The 25,264-nt window shown below is 41.9% G+C and overlaps 1 protein-coding gene across 1 annotated transcript; it reads right to left on the minus strand.

Annotated features, from left to right (window-relative positions):
- Positions 1–140: 140 nt before the first annotated feature.
- Positions 141–23,947, minus strand: eepd1 (endonuclease/exonuclease/phosphatase family domain containing 1). Its single transcript, XM_005804482.2, has 7 exons — positions 22,856–23,947; positions 8,931–8,982; positions 3,510–3,620; positions 1,692–1,826; positions 1,169–1,307; positions 882–1,076; positions 141–574 (listed from the first exon to the last, which is right to left on the minus strand). The coding sequence occupies exons 1-7, from the start codon at positions 23,698–23,700 to the stop codon at positions 387–389; spliced, it is 1,665 nt and encodes a 554-aa protein (XP_005804539.1). The 5' UTR covers positions 23,701–23,947; the 3' UTR covers positions 141–386.
- Between the last annotated feature and the right edge of the window lie 1,317 nt (positions 23,948–25,264).

The raw sequence follows: 25,264 nt of genomic DNA on the forward strand, positions 1-25,264 counted from the left end.
AGCTAACATGGTCTGAAAAGCTGTGCTTCATTCCTTAAGAGCAGCAGTAATAAGTTGTGTGTAACATCCTCTAAAAAGGAGATGAGGAAAAGTTCACTGCTCTGAGCAGCAGGCTCATTCAGACAGACATTACATAGATATAATATAAAGATCTAATCATTTCTCTTTATTTACACATAGAAAATGCTTGGCACATTTCTTCTTAAAGTACATTGTCTACATATACTTGAACATTTTTATGGCTTAATGACTTAGCAGTTACTAGGATAGATATTGAAACTCAGAAGGCGTCTCTGCACTTCTTCACATTCATGGGGAAGCTGTGCTCCAGCAGGGTCCATCCACCCAGATGGCCCGCCCACTCGCCATCTTAACCGTGACCACTGTCATCGCTCGTGTTTAGGCATCATGTCTCTGTCCACCGCCGCCATGGCAGGCCTGCTCATCTCCTTAGAAGACAGGTCGATGTAGAACTCAGCCACCACTGGGCAGTGATCTGACGCCACGCCTCCCCACGACCAGTTATCTGGGATCCAGGGATTAGTCAAGCCCTCCCGCACCACCATGCAGTGACCTGCCAGAGGAGCAGATTTAAGATCAAAACCCAAAAACTAAGAAGCTGAAGACATGTCAGAGAAACATGAGCAGACGATTATTTCTTTATAGTTTTGTTCCAAGGAGCCACATTTTCTAGTAATGGGTTTAAACTGCAGCATTCTGCAGATTTTCTGAAGGTCTTTCAAAGTTTGTGAAAATTGGACAGTGATCGTGTTCTATTATTTCAACCCAGAATAATTATATATAATTATTTACATTTTAATATATAATAACTTCCTCCTCACACTGTGTCACCATAAAAACCGCAAGGAAGAGGAACTGACCTGAGTAGATCTTCTTGAGGGAGCGGCTGATCCAGATGTTGTCCAGGCACAGCGTGCCCTGAGGGCAGCGGGTGCTAATGTTAGTGAACTGGCTGGACGGTACCAGAGGACACAGCTTCTCCTTCCTCAGGACGTCGAACTCAGAGCTTTGTGGTGACGAGCCAAAGTGTCCCAGTACGACCAGCTCCTTCTCACCTGCAGAGGAAGCCATGGCAACAGGGTCAGGCTCCAGCTCTCTACAGGAAGGAGGCTGCTGTTTGGATCTGGTTCTGGGAGTTCAGACTGACCTCTGAGTGTTTCCTGGATGCTGGGAAAGAGGTGTTGCCCCTTGTCTTCGCCTGATTGGTGGGTTTTACTGCTGGACTCCCCTGCTGAGGCGGTGCTCTGCATGTGGACGCTCACCACCGTCAGCTCCACAGAACCAACCTGAACGGCACGATCAGTCAGCAAACACAAAACACACACTCACTCAATCATTTCTTTTTTGCAGGCTGTTTCTTTACCAGCAGAGCTCCATTTTCTTCTTTGGAACATTAAAGATAATTACTCCTACATTTTTTTTATGCTTTATTCCTGACCTTTTTTTTTTTTAAATCGATCACTTGATTCCCCCTATGCAGATTAAGTCGTGTAGACGCTGGGACTCAGCTGCCTCTGTGAACCAGCTCCAAATGACTCCAACACTCACATTAGTGAGAATAAAAGGTTCTCAGTTAGACTCACAACTTCATCTTGTGGTGCTTCACAAAACAAGCAGCTCCAGTTCAAACTCAAAAACGTGTGTTTTTTTTTTAGCTAAATACAACTTACTAAAAAGTGCGCCAGATACAGCTGAGGGTGTGCATGATTTCCGTTGCCGTTGACGACAGGATGGTCGAGGACCACAGCATCCTTCAGATCGATTCCAGATGAGCTGTCCCACAGAAAGCCAGAGTAACTCGCTCCCTGCAAATAGAGAATGAGGAGAAACAGAGTCTTTAATTAGAATCCATGGCAACCTATTTACACCTTTCTATTACTATCTTCCTCCGAAAAGGTATCAAAACCCCCTACTGTCTCCTTTTTATTTGCTGTGAGAGAGAGATAACCGACAGACCAGGTCACAGTCACCTCACTGCTGCCAAATAATTTAGCAACTTTTCAGACAAAAGGGAAATGGCTGTCGGCCAAAATCAGAATGAGCAGGTCAGGCTTTTTAAAGATCAGAGGTCGGCCACAAAACTGCAATTGGTGCATTCCTAGTTAGGATGTTAGGCCAGGAGCAGAAAATAAAACACCTAATTCTTATCAGTTGATCATTATATAATCATTTTAAGAAGCGATTAAGATAAATGATTGAAAGCCTAAAGCGTTGATGTTCATGCTAACTTCTGACCAAAACTGTAAACAAAGTGACGTTAATACAAAGGAGAACATTTTCAGTTCATTTTCCTGAAATTGATGGGAACATGAATTAAAATTTTTTTAGTTCTTTCCAACCACAGGAGGAATCAGCTGCTGCTAACAGAGGCATCCAGTCACACTGTTCTCCCACTGATCCAGTTTCTGCTGGTTTAAACTGAAAACTCCGGCCAATCAAAGACTGGCTCTTCTGCTGAAAATGAACAGAACAGAAATGCTAATAATAAAAAAGCAAAGTAGAAAATAATGCATTGTATGAAGAAAAAACCAGATCAGCAGCTCATCTAGAACTTTAAATAAAAATTGAAAATGATTTTTTGTTGCAACTAAAACAGCTGATTGTATTGATAGCTAGTTATGGTAGGAATATGAAACTAGAGTTATGATTAATAAACAGTAAAAGTCAGGTCCATAAATAGCTTTCTTACTTCAGTAAACTGCTTTCACCAGGTATTAGTCTGCTCTCCTTTATGTCTCTGCAGTACAGCAGATGTCGTCTAATGACGTATTACTACATTTACATTACCATAACATAAAATATAAAATGTTTGTCATAAATTAATAAAATAACAAAAACAAAAGGATGAAAAAACCCCCCAGAAAAATCCCACCAAAGACGATCCCAGGAGAGCAGAGAGACAGATTGGGGTTTCAGAGGAAAACCATGCTGATTCCCACCAATCACATGCTCAGTTTCACCTGAAGATCCACCGATAATAAAACAAAAACTGCTGCTCAGTGTTTTCAGCTTGATCAGCACCGACTGATGACCAGGTGGTTAGAAATTTTAAAAATCCTGTCTTTTTCTGATCAGTGAACACATCACCCACAAACTCTACCAGGTCATAGCGACAGTGGTGGAGTAAAACAAATTAGTATTAATTTGCAGACGGCCTTGATCAGCAACTCAATGGGATACTTGATGCTAATGTAAACGCTGATCAGTAAACGATCAAAAGTCCATCATTCCCATCAGACTGTTGGAGTTAATCATGCCCAGCTCTTGTTGTCATATCAACCACCCATCTCTCATGATAGACCACAAGGTTGACCCAGTTCTTGTTTATATTCAAATGGAGCTTTTCATTATCAACACACGGCATTGGCTTGTTAGAGGAAGCAAGGTGACCATTTAAAATTAAATAAATAAATTGGATCAAATGTTCTGCTTTCTGTAGGTGTTCATGTCTCGGAGCATCTGGGTTTGTGATATGGAGACTTCCATACCTTGCTGGAGCGTCCAGTGGGCTTCTCAGAAACGATGCTTTTCCACACGCCTCGGGGCCATTTCCACGTCCGTACGCTGGCCAGGGTTCCTTGGTTCAACTCCACACAGAACTGGAACAAAACACACAGGAAGCTGAGTCAGAACCACAGAACAGCCACATATAACAGCTCCTAACGGCATGGTATCTGGAAACAAATCAGCAAACTCTTCCAGTAGGAAGAGTTTCATTTTTAACTTAAAATTTAAAAAAGCAAAGCTACCTTAGTCTTAATGATCCAGCCAGATATTTCACTGCATGTAGAACAACTACAGCTTACCAAAACATGGCATACCAAGACTTTACAACTTAACTGTTTGTGTTTGCTTCATATTTTTGTGTTAATATACTGTGGAAGCTGAAAGCTACTGTATTTTAACTCGACCTTATACCCCTGCATAAATCAGAGACCCTAGAAGCATAAGCAGTATGATGAGATGATAAGGCATGTACGGTAACATTGTATCATGTGTTGATGTAAAGAATAGGTCTTGTGTTAGGAGTTGTGTCATACAGTACAAAGCATGGAAAATACAGTTATCAACAAATTAAACACCAACTCAAAACCACATGATTAAGTGCAGCATTTTACAGCTTGGCTTCAGCCTAACACTAGGGGGCAGATTAACTGCTTGTCAGCTATGTGTTTCTGAGACAATACAGAGTTCAGTGAACTCCAGTAGCCTGGTGTGAGGTTACTGGAGTTCATCCAGGCAGCCTCAGAGCAAACACAGCCAGAGAGGAAGCTCCTGATGTTGACATGAGCGAACACTGAGCTGATCAGCAGTTATGTCCCGGAGAACAGGTAGCAGTTCCTCCATCACAGCACAAGGAAACAAACATGTTCAGAAAGGCTTACAGGTCAATCAGAGCAGGAGTTCCATGTGGAACACCAGGAAGTTCAGACGGACCCCACCCACACACACAACACACATCGGGGTCCTTACTGTGAAGGCCCAGACTAATATGAGGCTGTTTGTAGGCGTATCTATGCTATAGCTACTGCTACAGCTACAGCATGAGTCTAGCATGTGAGGGACTGATCTATTGTTTTATTGCACTTAAAAATAAACCACAACATCATGCTTTGTCTTGATATGGGATCCCGGATTGAGAGACCAGAAACAAACACTCCAGGTTAAGCTAAGCACAAAGACTGAAGTGGACAGAATGAACAGAGAAGCTTTTTCAACTTTCAGGATTCTAAAGCTAACAGCTGTCAGGATGATTATTAATCCTACTGATCCTGTACTGTAAAGCAGATATTACTCTTACTGTTGCAGCTGTCAATGTTGATGACATCATTACGCTGGCAAGGAACCAAACTGACTTTAGTAGCAGAGTCAGCTTTACGCCATTTCATTTTTCTGACTTCAAAGTTAGTTTTAATACTCATTATAAATTTAAATTGCTAAAATCTAATTACAAATGATTTGTAATCACAGTTAAGTTTCATTTGTCACCGTCTCATTTGTCACAACACAATCCTGGTTTTAAGTGACCTTTGCATGAATGGGTGTGTCTCTTTAAATGTTTGTCATTTAATCTTGGACAGGCTTTCTCTAGCTAATCTAAAGGTAACAGGAACCAGTTCAAATGAGCTTCATTCACTTCCTAGAGAGAAAACAGAGGATCATGTTAGGTTGGAATTTTTTGATCCTAAAGGAGGTTCTGTTCAGAAGCAGAGAACTTTGGCTAGCTGAGCAGGACTCTGCGTTCACTCAGCTGTCACAGCGGAAGTAATAAAACCGATGACAGAGCAGTTTTCGGTTCCCAGTAGGTGGAAACCTGAAACAGGATTTTTTCTCAGGCACCATCTCCAGGGGCCACTGAGCCTGTCGGGTACAGAAAAGTGAACCGCTTACAAGTATTATTTTGCCAAAACACAAAACAGCCTCATAATTCACTCTGAGTGTTGTAAAGTGCACACACAGCATGGAGCCAGCATCCTGGCAGGCAGCCCAGCAGTGCCAGGATGCTTTACTGTGAGACCTGGACTGGACTGGACAGGACTGGACTGCACCGGGCCAGGTTCATGTCTTACTCTGGAGCCCAGCTTTTCATGGTTGATTTATGTGACTGGTGAAAAGACAGAGATATTAAAAGCATTGAACCAGTGACTGGTTCTGTTTAACTCTGAAGTTGGAAGTCTAATAACATCCACTTTAACAGGGTTTCAGGTAGACAGCAGTAGATCAGCAGGATTTGCCGATTCCTCTGGCCGCTAATAAAGCTAACAACTGTTAGCATCACAAAACAGTGACCGCCTTTATCTGGATTCTGTACTTTTAACTGTTATGCAGATTGAACTGCTTCTCTGATTCCATGTGATACATGTAATACATAAGCTAGCAACACCTTTTATGAAAGAAGGAAGACATGTTGGATTTTGGGGTGAGGCCTTGAAGATTTCAAGATGAATTTCAATTAAAGGGGCATTCCTGGGTATTTTTCTGACCTACCCAACAGAATTTCTTACTTTCTCAGGTTGTGATAAAGCAAATATGCTAATACTGTATCATTTCTCCATGAGTTAACCAGCACTAACTCCAAACCAGAGAGAGTAATCACATAAACCTTATCCTTTTAAATGTCTCACCTAGATTTTGCTGAAAATATTAAAAATGCTTCCTGAGAATGAATCTTTTAATATCACAGTTTGTTTTTAATCCTCTAATTTAACAGAACTGGATGTGAACCAGACACAAAGGTTCCAGCCAGTCAGTGAGCTCAGCTGAGCAAATATCACTGCTCTCTGTTTCGGTAGCAACATCTGGATCTTTAAGCGTTTGTAATGATGGAGGAAACGACGGGGTTAGATTTGGGTAGCAGGACTTGTTTGGATCCCCTCTGATGAACAAAAGAACCAGCAATCCTGATGAATGCTGAAAAATATTCCATCAGATCACAGTTCTTGTTTTCTTGTGAGAACAAAGAATTAGCTTGTGGAAGTTCACAAGAAGACGACAGTGACGTCATTGACCCAGATGAATTGTTCCGTGTTGCCTTGGTTCGGACTCGTCATCGTTTGTCCTCCTTCACAACGTTCAATGGCCAAACATGAACATGAGCTGTGGTGGTACACAACTGGAGTGGCTAGTTAGTATGCAAAACAAACCCTGTCATGTCTATGTGTGTGTGTGTTTGTTTATCCACTAATTACATTAGTTATGCTAATACTCACATACTATTTTTCAGTATGAGTAATAATGAGGAAGACACCCAACCACAGACAGAAGCTTCCTGAGCAACCAAGTGTCTGTTTTGGACAACAGTCCAAAGCAGACACACACTCCGTGTGTGTGACTGATCTCAACAAACAGCCAGCAAAAATATGCACAATTATATATTCATAATGAGCATCAGGAGATACAATAAATTATCATTTTATCTAATCTCTCAGATTATTATAAGATTCAAAGATGTATTCCTTAGAATTATTCTTCAGTTGTGAAATATTATTACCTCAGCTTTTTTGGCAAGTCATTCCACAAGAATTATTATTATGGAATTATTGTTTCTGGTGTCTCTAATCTTCCTCTTGATCTGAACACTATTGATTCTCTAAGAGATTTGAATTTTTCACAATGTTCTAACTTTCTGAAACTCTGAACTTTGGGTTTTCACTAACAAATAATCATCAAAATTACATGAAATAAAGGCTTGAAATATTTGACTGTGTAACAAATCAATATAATACATGAGTTTCACTTTCTGAAATAAGTGAGAAAAACAAATGTACTTGTATTTTCCTTATTGCTCTCTTTTTTGATTTGATTATAGTTTTGGAAGGCACTTTTTCTACTGTTATTGAAGACTCATTTAATATGGCAGCAGTGTTTTACTGCTACAGTTTGTCCATTCTTATGAGTAAATGGACAAAATGGAAAACACAGTAGTTTTCTTTTAAAGACTTTCCATAAATCTAACTGACATAATAATAGAGCAGAAAGAAACAACTTTTTTTCTGAATATAATCTGTACTTCTCATGCAGCCAGGCATTAAAAACGGCAGCGGTGGAGGTTGGTGGAGGTAAAACGACGTGAGTGTGGGCTGAAGCTTCTCCATCCCTGCACTGCCTCGCTCTCATCCCACACCGCTGCTGACCTACTTCCCTCACACAGAGCTCTCATTTCTCAGCCAAGGTTAGACAGAGTTAGAGTGTCTAGGACAGAGTGACATTACCAGAGTGCGATGTGTGTGTGCATGTGGGTGTGTGGAGGCTTAGAACGGACATGTGATGCTGCTAAAATTGGCCTTTTAAGCTCTCAACATTTTATAGAGGCAGCAACATTTGTTCATTAATGCAGATGGCCTACATATTTATTCCATAATTGGAGAGAATGATGTGACTAGAGAAGATTCTCCAGATATTAATGATTGTGTTTGTCTGTGTATATCTGTCTGAGCAGACAGAAAATGTGGAGTCTTCAGTCTTGACGTTTTCCCACCTCAAATGATCTGATGGAGCCTGGAAGAGATTTGGAGCAAGTTGAGACTAATATCTTGAACCTGACCCAGAGGGACGTCAGGCCTGATGGGGGCGCTCTGGCTCCCACAGGAAGGCCCCTCCATGAGGGTCCACCAGCTGCCAGTGCGACTGGGACTGTTGGCGTGGCAACACACACCAACACAACCTGCCATAGCTGGTGTGTGAGGTTGGTACCAGCTACCAAACAACAGGACTCACCTCCACACACAGCTTGGGCTCTGGAACCAACTGTGGGAGAGCTGGACAAGCCACTCTGGCGTTGCCATGGGAGACAGGCCTCTAGCAGGGAGAAGGGGGCTCACAATCCTCTGTCATGGTGTAATGGCAAGGCTGCCTCTGAGGATTCTATACTGGTTGGCTGGGTAATGTAGGAGTTACTGGGGAGCTGTGATTGGGAGCCACAGCCTCCACAACCTGAAGCTGAGTTGATTGGTGTGTGAGGTGGATCAGCAGAGCTGCTAACTGATGGAGTCATCCAGGACACGTTACCGTGGATACTGCACTGTTAGCATGTCTTCATACAGCAACAGTCTTCGGTCAGACAGGTCTTTAGATTAGCTGCAAAACTGACTGCTAGTGGAGATCCTTCCAGCCCCCATCCACTCTTTCAAGACACTTGGTTGATAGCAGCTACAGCAAAGAATATCGTCTCTGCTGTTTTCATTTGTTTGGGATGAAAATAAAGTATTTCTGAATTGTACTGAACTAAATCCAGATGAAGCTGTTAGCTAATCTGAATAAAGTCCAGGTTCATAATGAAGATGTTTTTCTCTGTTAGTCTGTGCTTCACTGGTGATAAACAGCTAGATAGCAATAAAAGAAGTAAAGCAGTTCATTCCATTCACACCAGTCATCTCCAGTTAAACCATTTGGACCGGGGCTGACCGTACCTTATCCAGGGCCTCCCGCTCCACCAGGTCCTGCACGGCCACCATCTTGATCCTGCAATGAGAGAAGGAGCAACTTTTACATTTATATAGTGTAATAGTTTAGCATAAATCAAACCTTTTTTTCAAAGACATAATATTTTGTCCAGCAGATATATATATATATATATATATATATATATATATACATACATACAGTATATCCCTACCTAAACTTCATGAAGCTTTCATAACAAATGAACTGAGACTGAAACTATTTGTCTATTCTTTCTGATAATCTGCTGGCATCCCAACTTGATTATTCTCATCTAAATTACTCATTTTATTAACCATGTCTGGCATTTATTATTAAATATTCAGAGCCAAACCAGGCCTATTGTTGCACAACAGGGGAGAGTCCTAAATTAAAGGTGCAGACGTGTTATTGGACTGCAGGACAAGGAACTTTACAGCCCAATAAACCTTTATCTGTTTTCATTCCAACTCGTTTTCCAAACCAACAGTCAGCACAATAAAAAGCAGTCAATTTCGGAGCGGCCCTGAATCTTTTCCTCTAACTCCATTCGGCCATGAAGAGAGGAAGTGCTTTGTGAAGCAATTTGTCATGAAGGGAGAAGCATTCCTATGTGAGTCGTTTGCTCTGACTTTCTCAACAAACTGCATTTAAAGATGAAGAGAGAAATGGGATAAAGTGGGCATCTAATATTTTTGTTCTTCTACAGGTCTGGAAGCTGTTTACACAGCCCAGCATGCACAGCTCCTGCAGCAGCAGCAGTAAATGTCTGGGGGATCTACAGCGTTACAACACAGTGGAACTGAGTTGGTTGCACAAGGAGATGATGACTGAACTGCGTTCACCTCTCAGCATCTAATCTGAAATCATAAAATCAGGTTACGTAAGGGTCTGTTCTCTTGGTGAAATGCAGCCCCTAATAACTAGCACAGCTCAGCTTCTGTCACGACTGTACACACACGCAAACACACACATGTAACGGGGCCCAGTGGCTCCACTCAGGCTCAGAGACCAAACCTGGCAGAATGAATCAGAATGTCATTCTGTTTCTCCCGTTGCAGCAGACAGTCCCTGCTGACTGCTTCCTGCTTCAGTTCGGCTGAGGCTAGGTCAGATCCAAACCATAAAACACACACAACTAAACACCACACTGATCGATTTATCTGTCAGACTCAGCTTCAGTCAGCTGACCTGCTGTATTCTAGGAACACACTGATGTGAATGAGTCAGCTGCAAATCAGCTGCTGGGATCAACACTGTAACACACACACATCATTTCTCCCCTTCTGTGCTCAAGGCAGAAGTGTGATGAACAGACATGGACCAGCTGGCATCCTGGTCGCTCTGACAAAATGAGAAAATGAAGAGAAAATGTGAAAAATGCTTTTCTTTAGCAGAGGCAGGGAGGATGGACAGAGATGATGGGCAGGTGGACGGAGCTGAATCCAGGACACGGCTGGAGGGAAACTTGTTAGAGGCTGCAGAAGACCTGAGACTGGGATGGAGCTTCACCTTCATCCAGCCAGAGCTGCAATGGAATGGTTTTCGAAGCATATTTAGGTATTAGAATGGCCTAGTCAAAGTACAGACATAAATCCAATTGACAATCTGATTTTCTTTTGGGATGGACTGATCCGTTTTTTGCCCTTCCGATACCAATACCGATATCTGAGGTCTACTACCGATCCGATAAACATACAAAAAACAGCTGAATTGACTTGAAGCGTTTAGTTGTCTAAACAAACATAAATGTACTAAATTACAAATGTATTTGGCAAATCTACACCAGTACAGAACACTTAACACCAACAGCTTTACAAGCTTGGTCAAACATGTAAAAGCAACATCTTTAATTTGTTCAGTCAGTGAGTATAACAGGCAATATAAAATAAATAAAAAAAATTGAAACTGACTACATCAACAGGTTGACTACCTTAGTCAAACATGTAAAAATAAACTGTAACAAACCTTCTTTCAAATGGTTCAGAAAGTGCAAATAGAAATTATAAATATAAGATAAATAGTAAAGCATGATGTTGCTCAAAGCATAGAGTTAGACTAAATAGATCTGCCCACTTAGATCAGGCACATTGTCACTTATACCTGATCTATGATGTTTTTTCAGCATTGCAACCGATACAGATATTAATATGTTTCGGAGTATCTCTAATTTGCTATAATATCTTATATACAACTTTTAAAATTGATACTTGTATCATTATTTATCATTATTTTCCAAACAACATATTGGAAATCTTTCAGTCCTACTTTTCAAATTGTCATGTTAGAAAACAGATTGCAGCCAAACAAGCAGCCAATAAAAACAGCAACTCAGAAACCAGTGAGAAGGCATGGAAACAGTTGACACTTATTGCAACTAATCTAACGTCTCTGCTGCTCCACATGTAAAAGCTGACTAACATCAACATTAATGCCTCACATAAACATCTTAGTTCAACTAAACACGTACAAGACGGAGCAATGGACCTGCATTCAGACTGCTGAGGAAACTGAGTGTATGAAATAGGTTGGTGAGATAACAAGGAGACTTTACCACTCCCACTGTTACTGTAGTCAGCAACTTCAAACACTCCTATAAAGAAGCATTACTGTTGGCTGAGGGTCAAAGGCAGCGCAGCTGGAGCTGACCTGACGCAGCCGTGCATCAACACACCTCCACCTTGTCCAGAGGTCAACAGAATGAGCTCTGTCTGAAGGGAAAAGATCTGACCCAAGTCATACTCTGACCCAGAGTATACTCAAAATAAAAAACTCAAAATGAACATGAACATAGTCAAGGGCGAGCAATACACACACGCGCATGCGCGCACGCACGCACGCACACACGAATCCTGTGATTACATGAAATACCAACAGGAAGTAGATTTATCTTGAGTGTCGCTCTGACAACACAGATTATTTCTAATATCTGTTGGTGCTGCAGAGACATAAACACAGAGCTATAAAGTCAAATCAAATGTCTTCTTCAGTACATGTCCGATTACAGCAAGCTTGAGGACAAACACAAGGTTGTATAATCAACGAGATGAGCTGCTGGGTTCTGCTGGGCCGTGCTGGCCCTGACAGTACACACTAATCTGATGAGAAGTTCACAGGTTTCAGCTTCAGACTCACATGGAGTTGTTCCTCTTTCCTAGATCCTCTTCTGCATCAGAATCACTTAAAGTCCTGACAAAACCTCTCAATTTCAGGAAATAACAGCACAGCAGTTAGCTGTAATAAAATTCTATGTGTGTGTGTGTGTGTGTGTGCGCGTGTGTGTGTGTGTGTTTGTCCTTGTATTTGACACATTTTAAGGACAATTTGTGTTGTGCCGTGGGGACCCCCTGCTTCTCGTGGGGCCCAAAGTCCAAGACCTATAAGAAGCAGTGCTGCTTTGGGTTAGGAGTTCGGTTTGGGACTAAGCTGTGAGTTCAGTTTATGTTAGGTTTAGGCTTAGACATGTACTGGTAATGGTCCCCTTATAGTACAATCAAGTAACTATGTTATCTTCAGTTGCTATAAAAATGCTCCAAATATCAATCATGACTTAAAAGAAACCTGACTTTGTAATTTAGGGCCTTAAAATTGGATCTCTGTCTCTTTAAAACTTTTGTTTCTTCTGAAACTCCTCCTTCAGGAAGTGAGCACAGCATGGCTCTATTAACCCTTTAACAATGTTTTTTACCAGCGTTGCCCTGAGAAGTAGCTCAGTGCAATACTTGTTGTAACTGCAGATGAGCAGTTCCACCAGGTGTTTGCTAATTGCTGCTGGCTAGTCTGAAGGAGTGGAGTGGAGTGGTGAAGAGGAGAGCTGCTTTCTGAGGCCTGTGGTTCAGTTCCATCTTCAGATTTAATCAGGAACCTCCATCACGCTGCACAGGGACCAACAGGAGAAAATGCTAATGATGTCTGTGTTAACACTTATGTGAATTATTCTGTAAGCCTGTTCATAAAGTGAGAGTCGTTGATGTGAAAATATCCCCATCATGTACAGCCAGCAAAGACTTCCTGAGCATCGCTCCACAAACCAAGCTCCTGTGGAACTACTTATGAGTGAAATAATCTCTGATTAGGAGTCTGATGATAATGACTCCTTTTCATTGCCACTTCACATGTTCTGCCATCTTTCTGTCTTGATGCTAGCTGTACTAATTAGTGTTTAGACCTCACTGTGAGCTGATGCGCTGAAGGAAAATAAGCTTGAATTGCTTAATACAAAATAGGACTGGGAGCGCTTTACTGACCAGAGTGCCTCCAGTCTGGCAGGGCCTGCCCAGCAGTTCACATTAGCTCAGCAGAGTATCTCTGAATGAGCTCAGCTAGCGAGCAGGAGCTGGAAAAGACGCTGTGACATGCTCAGCAGGATGCTGGAGAGTTAACTTCCTGCTTGTTTTCCCTCTTTCTGCACCCTGGTTAATCTGCCATGTGATTAAAGAAACATGTGGAGCTTCCACTAGCTGTCCTGCCTTCCCTTCCCAACACAAACAACTGGATATTCTACTTCACACAACCTACTGACTCTTCTGTAGGTTAGCAAACTCTTTTCAAATTATTCAGACACGTCCAGTTTGAACGTCCAGAAGGTGCTCCGCCTTATGAAGAGTTTCCTTCCATTAATTGCAACACATTTTATTATATGAAATCAATACATATTATAACCACAAGCATTAGTCGAAGTGAAAACCTGAAGCGGGATAAACAATGAATGCCTTCTATGTATATGTTGCCATTAAGATCCATCCTATGAAAGTTTAATATCCTGTTCCACTGCTTTTCTGAGGAAATTCAAGCTCATTTTTCATTAAAAATAAGTCATATATATAGTATATAAAGTATATATAAAGAAAGAAAGGCTTTAAGCCATGGTGCCCAAAGTGGGTCCTGCAGGGCCGGAATCCTGCATGTTTTCGTTCTCTCCCTGACGTACTCTCCCAGTAACAACCTTCTTGTTCTTCTAATGAGCCATCATTGAACCAGGGAGAGAACTAAAACATGCAGGATGCCGGCCCTCCAGGGCCCACTTTGGGCACCACTGGTTTGATGAGTTTACAGTTAAAGTGTAAAGTGACCTGCAGGTGGAATAATCAATGCTTCCCTGGTATCTACAGTCCAAAGGGTCAACACATTCAGCTTTGATTGTTCAACATGGAATCAAGGGTCATTTGGAAAGTAGCTGCTTCTGTGTTCAGAACTGCACAGAGTCTGGCTCAAGCACACAGAAGCCAAACCTGGTTGCGGATAAACTCAAAGAAAGAACTGAGTCAGATGACCCAGGTGACCCATCCTGGGCGTCTCCCACCTGACGTTTTAATTTTTTAACTCTCCCACAATCCTGTAGCTCAGCGTTCAGGAAGTGCGAAGCAGATGTCACGGTCAGAGAGCAGAGAAGAGATGAGTGTGTCCTGCAAGACACATCCATCTCAATGTGACCCCTCAGTGTGACCCCGGCAGGACCATGTACTGGGTAAAAGCTCAACTCTTCTTAGGACTGTGACTGGTTAATTATTATATTGATTGTTCTACATATACAAATAACTGCTCTGTAAGAAACTGTTTTCCTTACAGAGTAAAAAGCCTTTCTGACATAGTTTATCTTCAGATCAGCATAAGTTTTGGCAGATTTGTAATCAGCCGATCTTCTCTACCTCCACAAAGGTCTGAAAATCAGTCACTGCTCTCTTTTGCTCTGCTGTGAAAGGAGACTGACTGACACCAGGTGATGTTAGCATGGACGTGGCTAACACCAGCCACCCCACTGTGGACAGGTTAGTCACTCTGTCACTATGCAGCCACTTTTCAGACAAAAAGAAAATCAGTTTTGGCTAAAATCAGAATCAGCACTTCAGGCTTTTTAAAGATCAAGATTGACCAGAAAACTGCAATCAGTGCATCCTGACAGAAACAGTAATCTTACACACATACCAGGAGAAGTTTTTAGCTCATTAATTATTGGAAGTTCAGCCCAGTTGTGCCATTGTAAACTTCTGACAGGAACCTTTATGTCCGTATCAGATTAAATTAATTTGCAGGTAATGCTGTATTTGCCACCAAACAGTTGGACTTCAGGAACACACAGCAGGCTGAACCCGGACAGACTGAGCTCCTTTCCACTTCACTGCCTCTGTGTTCAGGGACAAGTGTAAGAGCAGCTTTACAACAACCATAGATGGGTCAGGCCAGAACTGCAGCCTGAAAATAGAACCTCAAGTCGGACACTTCTCTAAACACTCCCAACTGGCTAACTCAATCTGGAACTGACAAACTGGGATCATTACTTCAGACAAACTCACAAGGTCTTACAACATCTTTGGAAAAACAGAGAGCAAACAAACACAGGCCTACTTGGTAGGTCAAAAGTTTGTGATACCCTGTAGGAAATGAGTTATGGAATCAGAAAGTTAATCATAAATTTATAGGGCAATTTATTAGGTACATGTCTATGTTCTTCAGCATCCAGACATGATTAAAGAACAACATCCTGCTGAAGGTTAAGCTGCACATCAGAATGGGGAAGAGACACAATGTGAGTATTTCACAAACTGCAGATCTCCTGGGAATTTCTCACACAACCGTCTTTCAGGCTCACAGAGAATCGTGGGAAAAAATGAAACAGAGGGCAGAACACCGCCTGGTCAAAAATGTGTGGTGGATTTCTGTGGTCAGAGGAGAATGTTTACGATGACAGAAAGGTGAAATTTACTCCAGTAAATGCTGCTAACTGCTAAGGTACACAGGACATCATCTATGAACATCAAAATTAGAGAAAGTTCAAATTTGGTGTGAATAACATGAAAGCATGGATCGATGGTTCAGGTGCTGCTGTCATGGTTTGGAGGATATTGCAACACTTTGGGCGCCTTGGTCCCGACTCAGCATAATTTCACTCCTACAAGCAACCTGAGTTACTGACATTATGACCCCAGTAGAACCATCTTCTGATGGTTCCTTCCAGCTGGGTTATGCTGCTTTCTTGAACATGATGATGAGTTCAGTGACCTTTGGTGACCTCTACAGTCAGTTCCCAGTCCAATAGGGAAGTTCTGGATTCTCTGATGCAGAACATCATAGATGTGAAGCCAACAGATGAGCAATGATGCTCATCATAATATCCACCTTCATCATTTATGCAACATGAGTCATTTTAAAGGCGATGAGTCCAACACAATCTGATTGGTAAAAAAATGAATGTCCTAATCCCAAACACAAAGGAACTAGAGGAAAAGTCAGGTTTACAATAAAAATGTCTATCTCTGTCTGTGTGTGTGTGTGTGTGTGTCCTTCAAATAAAATAAACAAGCACTTCCCTCGGCTGTGTGTGTTCACACAGGTAGACTGGGAGTGAGCAGAACAGCGGCATGTTTAGCCAGTCAGGCCAGTTTCATTCCAACCGGATCACAACCAGCGTTATGTACACAGCATGAGTCCACTCAGAGAAACCATCTGTTCAACTGGATCTGAACCTCTGCGGAGGAGATTCAAATAAAAACAGAACTAATATTTCCAGGAACCAGGACTGTGCGCGACGGCCCAGGAGTCGGTTCTCCTTAACGTAACATGACCGAAGCAGAAACATGTCTGATGAAGAGACGAGACATGATGGAAGGCGTTAATATCGGAACGACTTCCCATGATTCCACGGGTTGTGGTAGAAATGCAGCAGACTGCTGGATCCACTGGAAGTCCATCAGTCAGAGAAATTCTGATGGTTTGGATTTCTCCTCAGAGGAAACCGTGCAGCAGCAGGCGGCTTTGAGGAGACGATGGTGACGTCTTTGCTCCATGATCCAAACTCAAGTCTTCGCCCTGCTTGGTTCCTGTCAGAAACACCCTGAGGAGCCTCACAGCAGGCAGCCGACACACACTGCTGAGGGGTGTCCAAAATGTCTGGCACGTGAGCTAAAAGTATTCTGGGGCCACAAAAATATTGTTTTTAAAACCTAAAATCACCAAAAGGTTGTCATATTTTTACCTGCACAACAATAAGCTAAGCACGAACTATTATAAGTAAACAAATAGGATAATTAGATTGTTTTTGAAGGAACGAGATCATAATTCTAAATCTTCAAATGGTTTCTGCATGATTCCTTGTTAAATGAAAAACGTTCAGTTTGCTTGTTATTCTGAACTTGATTGAAGAAAACAATAAAACAGGATCTGTGTCCGTCTACATTTGAAAACCTTTGTTGTATTTAGACAAGTTTTAATACAGCAATTAAAAGCAGATTTGGCTGCATCAGTGTGTACGTTAAAGTCATGGATAGTTGTGGTTACCATGACAATAGTTCCAAGAAAGCTTGGAAAAGATTATCGATTTCTGTTGCTTCTAACATTTTTGCTGAGATTTTAATTTAAAAGTTGAAATTTTGTCCTAATTTGTTTAATTTAATTCTTGAATTGTCACTGGAGGACCGCACAAAATCAGTCCAGTGGCTTCAAATGGCCCCCGAGCCCTACTTTGAACACCCTTGGTTTAGCCAATTCTGACTACTGAACACCTACAGTAGGTCTGAGTTTATTTGCTGCTTTCAGAATGTTTCTGAACCCCAGCCTGAACCGAGTGTGTGACGTCACACACCAGAGGACAAATAGCTCAGCTCCTGTGTGTGTGTGTGTGTGTGTGGGTGTGTGTGTGTGTGTGTGTGTGTGTGTGTGTGTGTGTGTGTGTGTGTGTGTGTGTGTGTCTGGGCTGGGTCTTTCTCACACAGAGTGAGCAAACAGAGGACAGCAGACCTGCTAATGAATCTCTAGGATATGGAACCTTAACCTGAAGAAGTGCCGAGTTGCTCTTCTTTCAGTCTGCTTGTCTACGATGTCTGATCTTAATCATCTCTAATAGTTTTTGTCAGTAACTGATCTGATCTGATTTGATTTGGTAGGTTTGAAAACTTCCTGGTTTAGAGTTTTTAAAGTTCAGCTTTAGTCTGGGGAAAGTGTTTTAACTTCAGGGTATTTTATTGTCATTTGGCTTTGTGGAACAACATAAAACAGTGACGAGGAAGGGAAATGATGTGTTTTTACAAGTAAAAACCTGATTAGTTTTGGCTCACCTGCGTTTCTAAGGTAAAAACTGGGCAGAACCAGCTTCACTGCTACTACAGCTGGTCTTTGGGGGTTTGTTTCTAGCCGATCTTCACATCCAGAGACCAGAGATAAACTCAGTCAGAATGGATAGAGTTTATCTGAGCATCAGGTTTTCAAATCTTGCTCCATTTTCAGTTGTATTTAGAGCTGGACTTTGACTGGACTATTCTAACACATGAATCAATATTTTGTGATAACATTGTGAGAATGATAAATGTTACAATAATTATTATTTATTGCTTCTTTTATAGGTAACTGTAAGGCTGTGACTGCGCCGCAAACACAAATCCACCTCTAAAGAAATCTGATTTGTATCACTAAACTGCACAGTGATTGCATTCAATAATATTTTACATTTTATTGATGCTCTCATTGAATGATGTGGACAAAACAGTAAAACTATAAATTCCAACAATACAGACAGTTTTGGCGGGTTTTAAGCTACTTGTTGTCATGACAACAAGAAATCTAAATTCTTTTCATGTTATGTTAACAAATTTATCACAAAAAATGCTAAATTATACAATAAATGTCCACCTAATTATACAATAAATGTCCACCTATAAGGGCTCCATTTACTAGTTTGGTGACCTCTGAGGGTTGTTGGGTTTTTGCTTTACTAGATTTTAGGAACAGAGGTCATCAGATTAAAGAGGTCAAAAATGTTAAGAATATTTACTTAAATGAATGAAAATCACTTTCCTTCCCCCTTAGTCTTCTGCCCAACTTATTGTTGGTGAATTGCACAAATAAATTCAGTTGCAGATTGTGGCAAACATTTTCAGTTAAATAAAGTGAATAGAATATGTATGGTTCTGTATATTACACCATCCTCAGCAGAATCCTATCAGTTATGAAAATCACACATCATTTCCTCACTGTTGTCCTAGAACAAAATTTTCCATTTAGAGTTGTGTTATCTGCGTGGAGCATCATTAAAGGTGGAATATCAGTTTTCACAAACTGAGGAGCAGAGAGAGAAAACCGTGACTGCAGAGCTGAGAACCGCCAGACCTGATCCACATAAACCTGCTGCTGGGAGCCTCTGCTCGCTCTCACTTCACCCAGACAGAGTCTGGATCATGAAAAATAGTTTGTATTTGTTGAAATGTTGGCGTGTTGTGATGCATGAAGCCGTATCAGACGAGTAAGGAGGAGTTCTGGACGGGAGGAAAATGGTTTTAATCACTAAGCCAGTGTGATGTTCGGTGGAGGGTAAATATTTGTATTAAATGAGTCATTTTGTTTGTTTATCTTCATCAGCAGGCCTGTACCTGACTGTGTACACAAAACACAGATCTGCATAGATTTACATAGATCTGTAAATTCCCATTCTTTACGCTCAAATAACACAAACAGGAAGCTTACTTTACCAATCATCCTGATTTGAATGACATGATGCTGGGTCACATTTATGAATTTGAGTGACTTCCATTTTGAATGGACACGTTTTAATGGGAAGATGCTTCATGCTTTGCAGAGCAAGCAGCTGTGAAGGTTTCCATCTGCTTTAGCTGTTTTTAACAACATCTGACCATCTGAGATCATTGGTGAGGTCAGACACTGATGGTGGACATGAAGGTATAGTTCACAGTCTGCACTCTAATTCATCCCAAAAGTTTGTATAAAGCTGAGGTATCATTACATAAGCATTTCATATGAGTTGATATCAATAATTATTGATTAGTTTTTTGTTTTAAATCTCTGAATTATTGTCAAACTGGCGAAGCGACTTTTCCTGTTTTATCCATTGTTTCCAGAGCTGTTTGTTCTTTTCACACCATGCGATTATGTTCTACGTTTAAGGAGCTGAGGCACACTGACGAAACTTGAAACTGCTGCTGCTAAAGCTACAGGTTGTTGCTAGGTAACCAAAGACTGAGTGACTGAGTTAGCTGATTCCACCCACCTTACTCACTTAGCTCAACATGAGAGATTGAATGGCTGAAACATGTCTGCCTCCTCCATCCCCCAGAAACTGTCTAAGAATTCACATCCACACATGTATTGTCACGAATGCATAATTGTGAGTTTCTTGTAAATGTTCAGAAACATTGGTGTTACTAATAATAATAATGATGCATTTTATTTGACAGCACCTTTCAAAACACCCAAGGACACTTTACAACAGGGGTCTCAAACTCCAGTCCTCGAGAGCCGCAGTCCTACAGTTTTTAGATGTGCCACAGGTACAAAACACTGGAATGAAATGACTTAATTACCTCCTGCTTGTGTAGATCAGTTCTCCCAGCCTTGCTAATGACCTAATTATTCTTTTCAGGTGTGGTGCAGCAGAGACACATCTAAAAGTTGCAGGACTGCGGCCCTCGACGACTGGAGTTTGAGACCCCTGCTTTACAACATTAATGTTCAGTGATGCTAACTCCCACCTGGATGTGGGATCGATGTGACGAGCAACAGAAATTGAGGGATTTAATTTCTTAAAAGATTAAAACTGTTTGTGCGTAATCTATCGACTTGATTATTTTTTTCTTTTTTATTCTATATGTTGACTTTGGACGGGGTTTAATGTAGAAAAAATATCATTAAATTCCTTGCAAATCTTTCTAAAGTAGTTCCACAAAATAAACGGTTTTGATTGCAAAAAAAAAAAGTTAGAAAAATTACTGTGAAATCCTGGAGGAACTGATCAAGAGTTCTTTTTACTGGACATACTGGTACAGAGGACAAATGCTGTCAGACAAGGCCTGTTGTCCTGGTAACCGCCAAACCCAGAGCGGTCCACTAGACCTCCAGACAAAGAGGAACGATTCATCCAGATCTCCTCCACCTAATAGACGTCTAGATCAGATTTCAGATATCAAGACAAAGGCAAGAAAAACACAGATAGAAGCAGCTCTATGCTTCAGGACCAGACTCTGGTCTGGTTCTGGTGAGTCAGAACTTTTGCACAGGTGACAAAACTCTCCTTCAGTGAGAGCAGTTAGTATCAGCTGTCATCCTGAGCCACAGCAATGTGCCATTCTCTCAAACAAACTGAAACTCCTCTCTATCCCACATGATATCCCAGATTAAGATATTTATGCTCCTTTGAGAACAGGTCTCTGTGACATTCTCCTCACCCCTCCTGCCTCCCAAACAGGTTCAGGCTCAGCAGATCAGCTCCCAGCTGTGGGACTGGCTGGGAAAATCTAGTCACACCCAGGACTCTATTTGACTGTCGGCGCCCTGCTGGATGACAACGTAGTCCCTGAGAAACACTGACAATTCACCAGAATGAAGCGAAAGCACATCATATTCTGCCCTCATTGTCCTTTTCAGGGAATATCTGAACCTGGCTGCAGGTACCCATAAAGGTACCCTTTAACCTGGTACCCATTGTTGTTTCACCTCTACCTGCTCTAGTTCCACGCCAGGTCAGGTAATTTCCTGATAAATTAGGTGCAATAAATCCCGAGCAGAACCCAGAGGGAGGAGAAAACTAGTTAGATCATTGGAGCCAGGAAGGGAAGAGCTTAGCAGCAGTGTGGATGAGAGGAACGTCACTGCAGCCTGATCAGAACGGGCTGCCTGGACCAGTCTGACCACAGCCTAAACACAACTGGTCCAGCCGTAGAAACATAAATAAGAGAACCTGAATTCAGGCTGCATTCGGAAACACCATCACATCTCACAAAACAAACTGGATTTCATTTGATGTCTCCCTTTTTTGTGTGATCTGGGGAGACCTGATGAACATAGTAGCTGTTTATGAACAAAACTGGGAGTAGCAGATGAGACAGAATAACAGCAGATTGAGATCGCTACATTCAGCCTGGTTTGTCCTGATTACTGAGCAGCAGATGATTAAAAGTGAATGACTTCCTGTTTACTCAGCATTCACATTCTGAAACACATAGGGACGCTTCACAGAACAAAGTTTGTTCATATTATCTTTTTTTTTATTATTACTTTTTTCAATTTGTCTTTGTTGTAGACATTAGGATAAAGTCAAACTGTGTCTGCTGGAATAAAATATTCCAATAGCCCAAAAGATCAATGAATATTCTGTGTTTTCAGATTTATAGATTATTATGACAAATAAAATCGGGAAAGGTTCTAATTGATTCTGTCAAGTATTCATAGAGGCGACCAGGCTGGGTCTCAGTTATGGATAAGAATGGTGATGCACATAAAGAAAAGAATCAGCTGATTTCCCTTTGATCGGCTCTAACTGGTGATCAGCCAGTAAAATACAGTTTAAATCTGATTTTATCCTATTTATTAATTGCATCAAAACAAAGAATATTCAATATTTTGATCCACAGATGCCTCAGTAAACAGAAGCTAGTAGGAGACACATTTGTCATTCATTTTCTGATGAATTTCAAACTAAGAATGAGCCAGCAGCACATCAGGACCGGCCTGAACCTGATCCGATTCAGATGCTGATCCAGACTCTACAGCCTTTACAGACAAAAGAGCCATTTAAACCTGAGACCAGTGGATTAAAACGTGTCTGGAAACACCTGCAAATGTCACACAACGTTTTTTTTAAAAAAAGCAACTTATAATTTCAGATATAATTTGTTGCCATTTATAAAGAACCACCATTATGGTTTCTATTTTTTGATGATTTAAAATAACGATTAACCTAAAAATGCATTAAAAAGATCCGTTTTTTCTGTGGGACGGAAAATGATGTAAAAATAAATAAATCAAAAGCTCATAGAAACCAACCTAATAATAAGAAACTAAAGGAAAATGTCACATGAAGAAAATAAATAACTGTTAGAATCCTGCGTCTGTTATTGTAAAATCAGCTGGTTCTGTTCATTTTTAATCAACGTTATGAAGCGCCACTGCAGAGCCGTGCTGTAGCATTACTCACTCATTCTCCAGCAGGGTCATGCACACCACCTCCCTGACCCCCGGGTTGTTGGCCTTCTCGCAGGAGCAGCCCTGCAGGCTCCACGTCGCCAGGCGCACCGCGGGCTTCCCGTCCCGCAGCCCGAGCGGAGGCTCCACGTTCGGGCGCACCGAGATGATCTGCGCCGGCCCACCCGGAGGAAGGTCCAGGTCGTCACTTTTCAGACTGAATGAAGTGGGGCTCGGCTGGGACTTGGTGGTGCCGGTCAGTCCTCCATTGGTGTTGGTGGAGGGCGCCCTGGAGCGCTCCACGTACACCTGGAAGCGGATTTTGTCCAGCAGCGAGCTGTTGACGTGACTGACCCTCACCAGGTCCTCGATGCTCCGGAACGGCCCGTGCTCCGCCCTGTAGGCCACTATGTTCCTGACGATCTTCTCCGTCAGGCCGCGGATGCTCATGAGCTGCGCCGCGGTGGCCGTGTTGATGTTGAGGCCGGTGCAGGGCTGGTGCTCCACGTCTCTGCGCAGCGACGACGGGGAATGCTGGGAGGAGTTGGTCCTGGAGGAAACGCAGATTTCCAGCTTGATCGCCTCCAGCTTGGTGGCGCCCACCCCGCTCACCAGAGCGAGGTCCTCCACCTTCTTGAAGCCGCCGATGCAGTCCCGGTACTCCACGATGTTCTGCGCAACGGAGCGGTTGACTCCCGGCAGAGTCATGAGCTCCTCCTCGGTGGCGGTGTTGATGTTGAGCCGCTCGTGGTTGACCAGGATGTTGCTGAAATTGCATGCGGCGCTGAATTTGCGCTTCCCGCAGCTGAGGTCAGTGGGGTCCCTGGGGATGGAGCGGTGGCAGCCCAGATTCCCCATGGCGGCTGGTTCCGGCGGGTCACCGGCGGACGGCTCGGTGCAGAGAGGGCAGTAAAGCAGGAGGAGGGCACCTGGGAGGGCAGAATGAGCGCAACAAACTGCGGCTACATTCTGCGCGCTGCTGAAGCCCGTCTGCGCGTCCTGACGCAGAGATGGATGTGAAATCCAGACTTGGCAGTAAACTTTGCCCTGTGTGTCAACACGCAGCAGCCTCCACACACACACACACACGCCCGCACACGCGCACACCCAGTCCTCTGACAGCCTGGCATCAATCCGGCAGCATCACGCCGCTCTCTGCTTCCGGTCTGGAGCAGCATCTGCCTCAGAGGGAAGACAGCCAGAGCCGCAGCAGCTGCATGACGCCGCACAGCTGGAAGCCTTTCACCAAACACTCCACACACCTGGTTGGTTCACATCTGTGCATATTGGATTAAATCTATAGTTCACACAAATCCTCTAATAAGGCTTTTATTTTGAAGCCAAGTTTTCTTCTTTTCCGGGACGGCGGCCGTGGAAGGCGTGGCTTCAGGTGTGACAAGTAAGAAGGAGGGATGAGAAGGAACGGGAGGGGAAGGTGTGTGTGGGGGGGGTTATCATACATGTACATTTTATTTTGTTTATTGCAGCTAGATATGACTTTATTACAGGCTAGGATATTATTTACATACCGAGCTGTTAGCTAATACAACAGTATATTCAGTATTAATCAGGTGTCAGGGTTCTGTTAGGAGGTTAGATGACTGAATTATTTAGCTAAAAAGAATAATAATTTAAAAAAAACAACTAATACATTTTTTTAGCTTATTATTTATTAGTTTTTCGCTTTGTTCCCATAATATTTGCATTGAATTTCTACAAAGAATGTTGTCACACAATCTTTGGAAAAAAGACAATTTATTATTTCAGATAAATATCTACTATAGAAAATTTGATGTCATTTTTAAAGGACCACCATTTTATTTATATTTTTGGATTTAAAATAAAAAATTAAGATTGAATCAAGCAAATAGAGGGGATTTTTTTCTCTCTCTCTCTGTGGAACCAACATATATGTAAAATAATAATGATAAGATACTCAGATCTAAAAACATATTACTAGTACTTTTAGAGTCATTATTTTTGTGGAACTTTAATGCTGATATTGCGGGAATAAACTAAAAAAAACTCTTATTATTTATTTGTTATTATATCTAAAATTAATAATATTAAAAGTTATTAAGAGCCATTGTTGAAGGCCCAATGATCCACAGGTTGCAGACCCCTGGGCTAGAAAGTTATTTTTTAGTTTAAGAGTCTAGGAAAATTACACACTGCAAGTAAGATATTGACTCTATAGAACCCCAGTTTAACCAGCTAAACTATCTATAGGAACCGAAAAAGAACTATAATACACACAGCTAACACTGTAGCTAAAAGTAAAGTTAAATAATACAAAGCTGAAATAAAATATTAGGAAATCAACTCAGAGCTACTGTGATGGAACTGGGCTCAGTGATACTGTCTCTATCTGGAACAGTTTTCTTCTTTCTCTGATTGGATCACCATAACAACCAGTTCAGAT

The sequence above is a fragment of the Xiphophorus maculatus genome, chromosome 13 (genome assembly GCF_002775205.1).
Source record: "Xiphophorus maculatus strain JP 163 A chromosome 13, X_maculatus-5.0-male, whole genome shotgun sequence".
Lineage (NCBI taxonomy): Eukaryota > Metazoa > Chordata > Actinopteri > Cyprinodontiformes > Poeciliidae > Xiphophorus > Xiphophorus maculatus.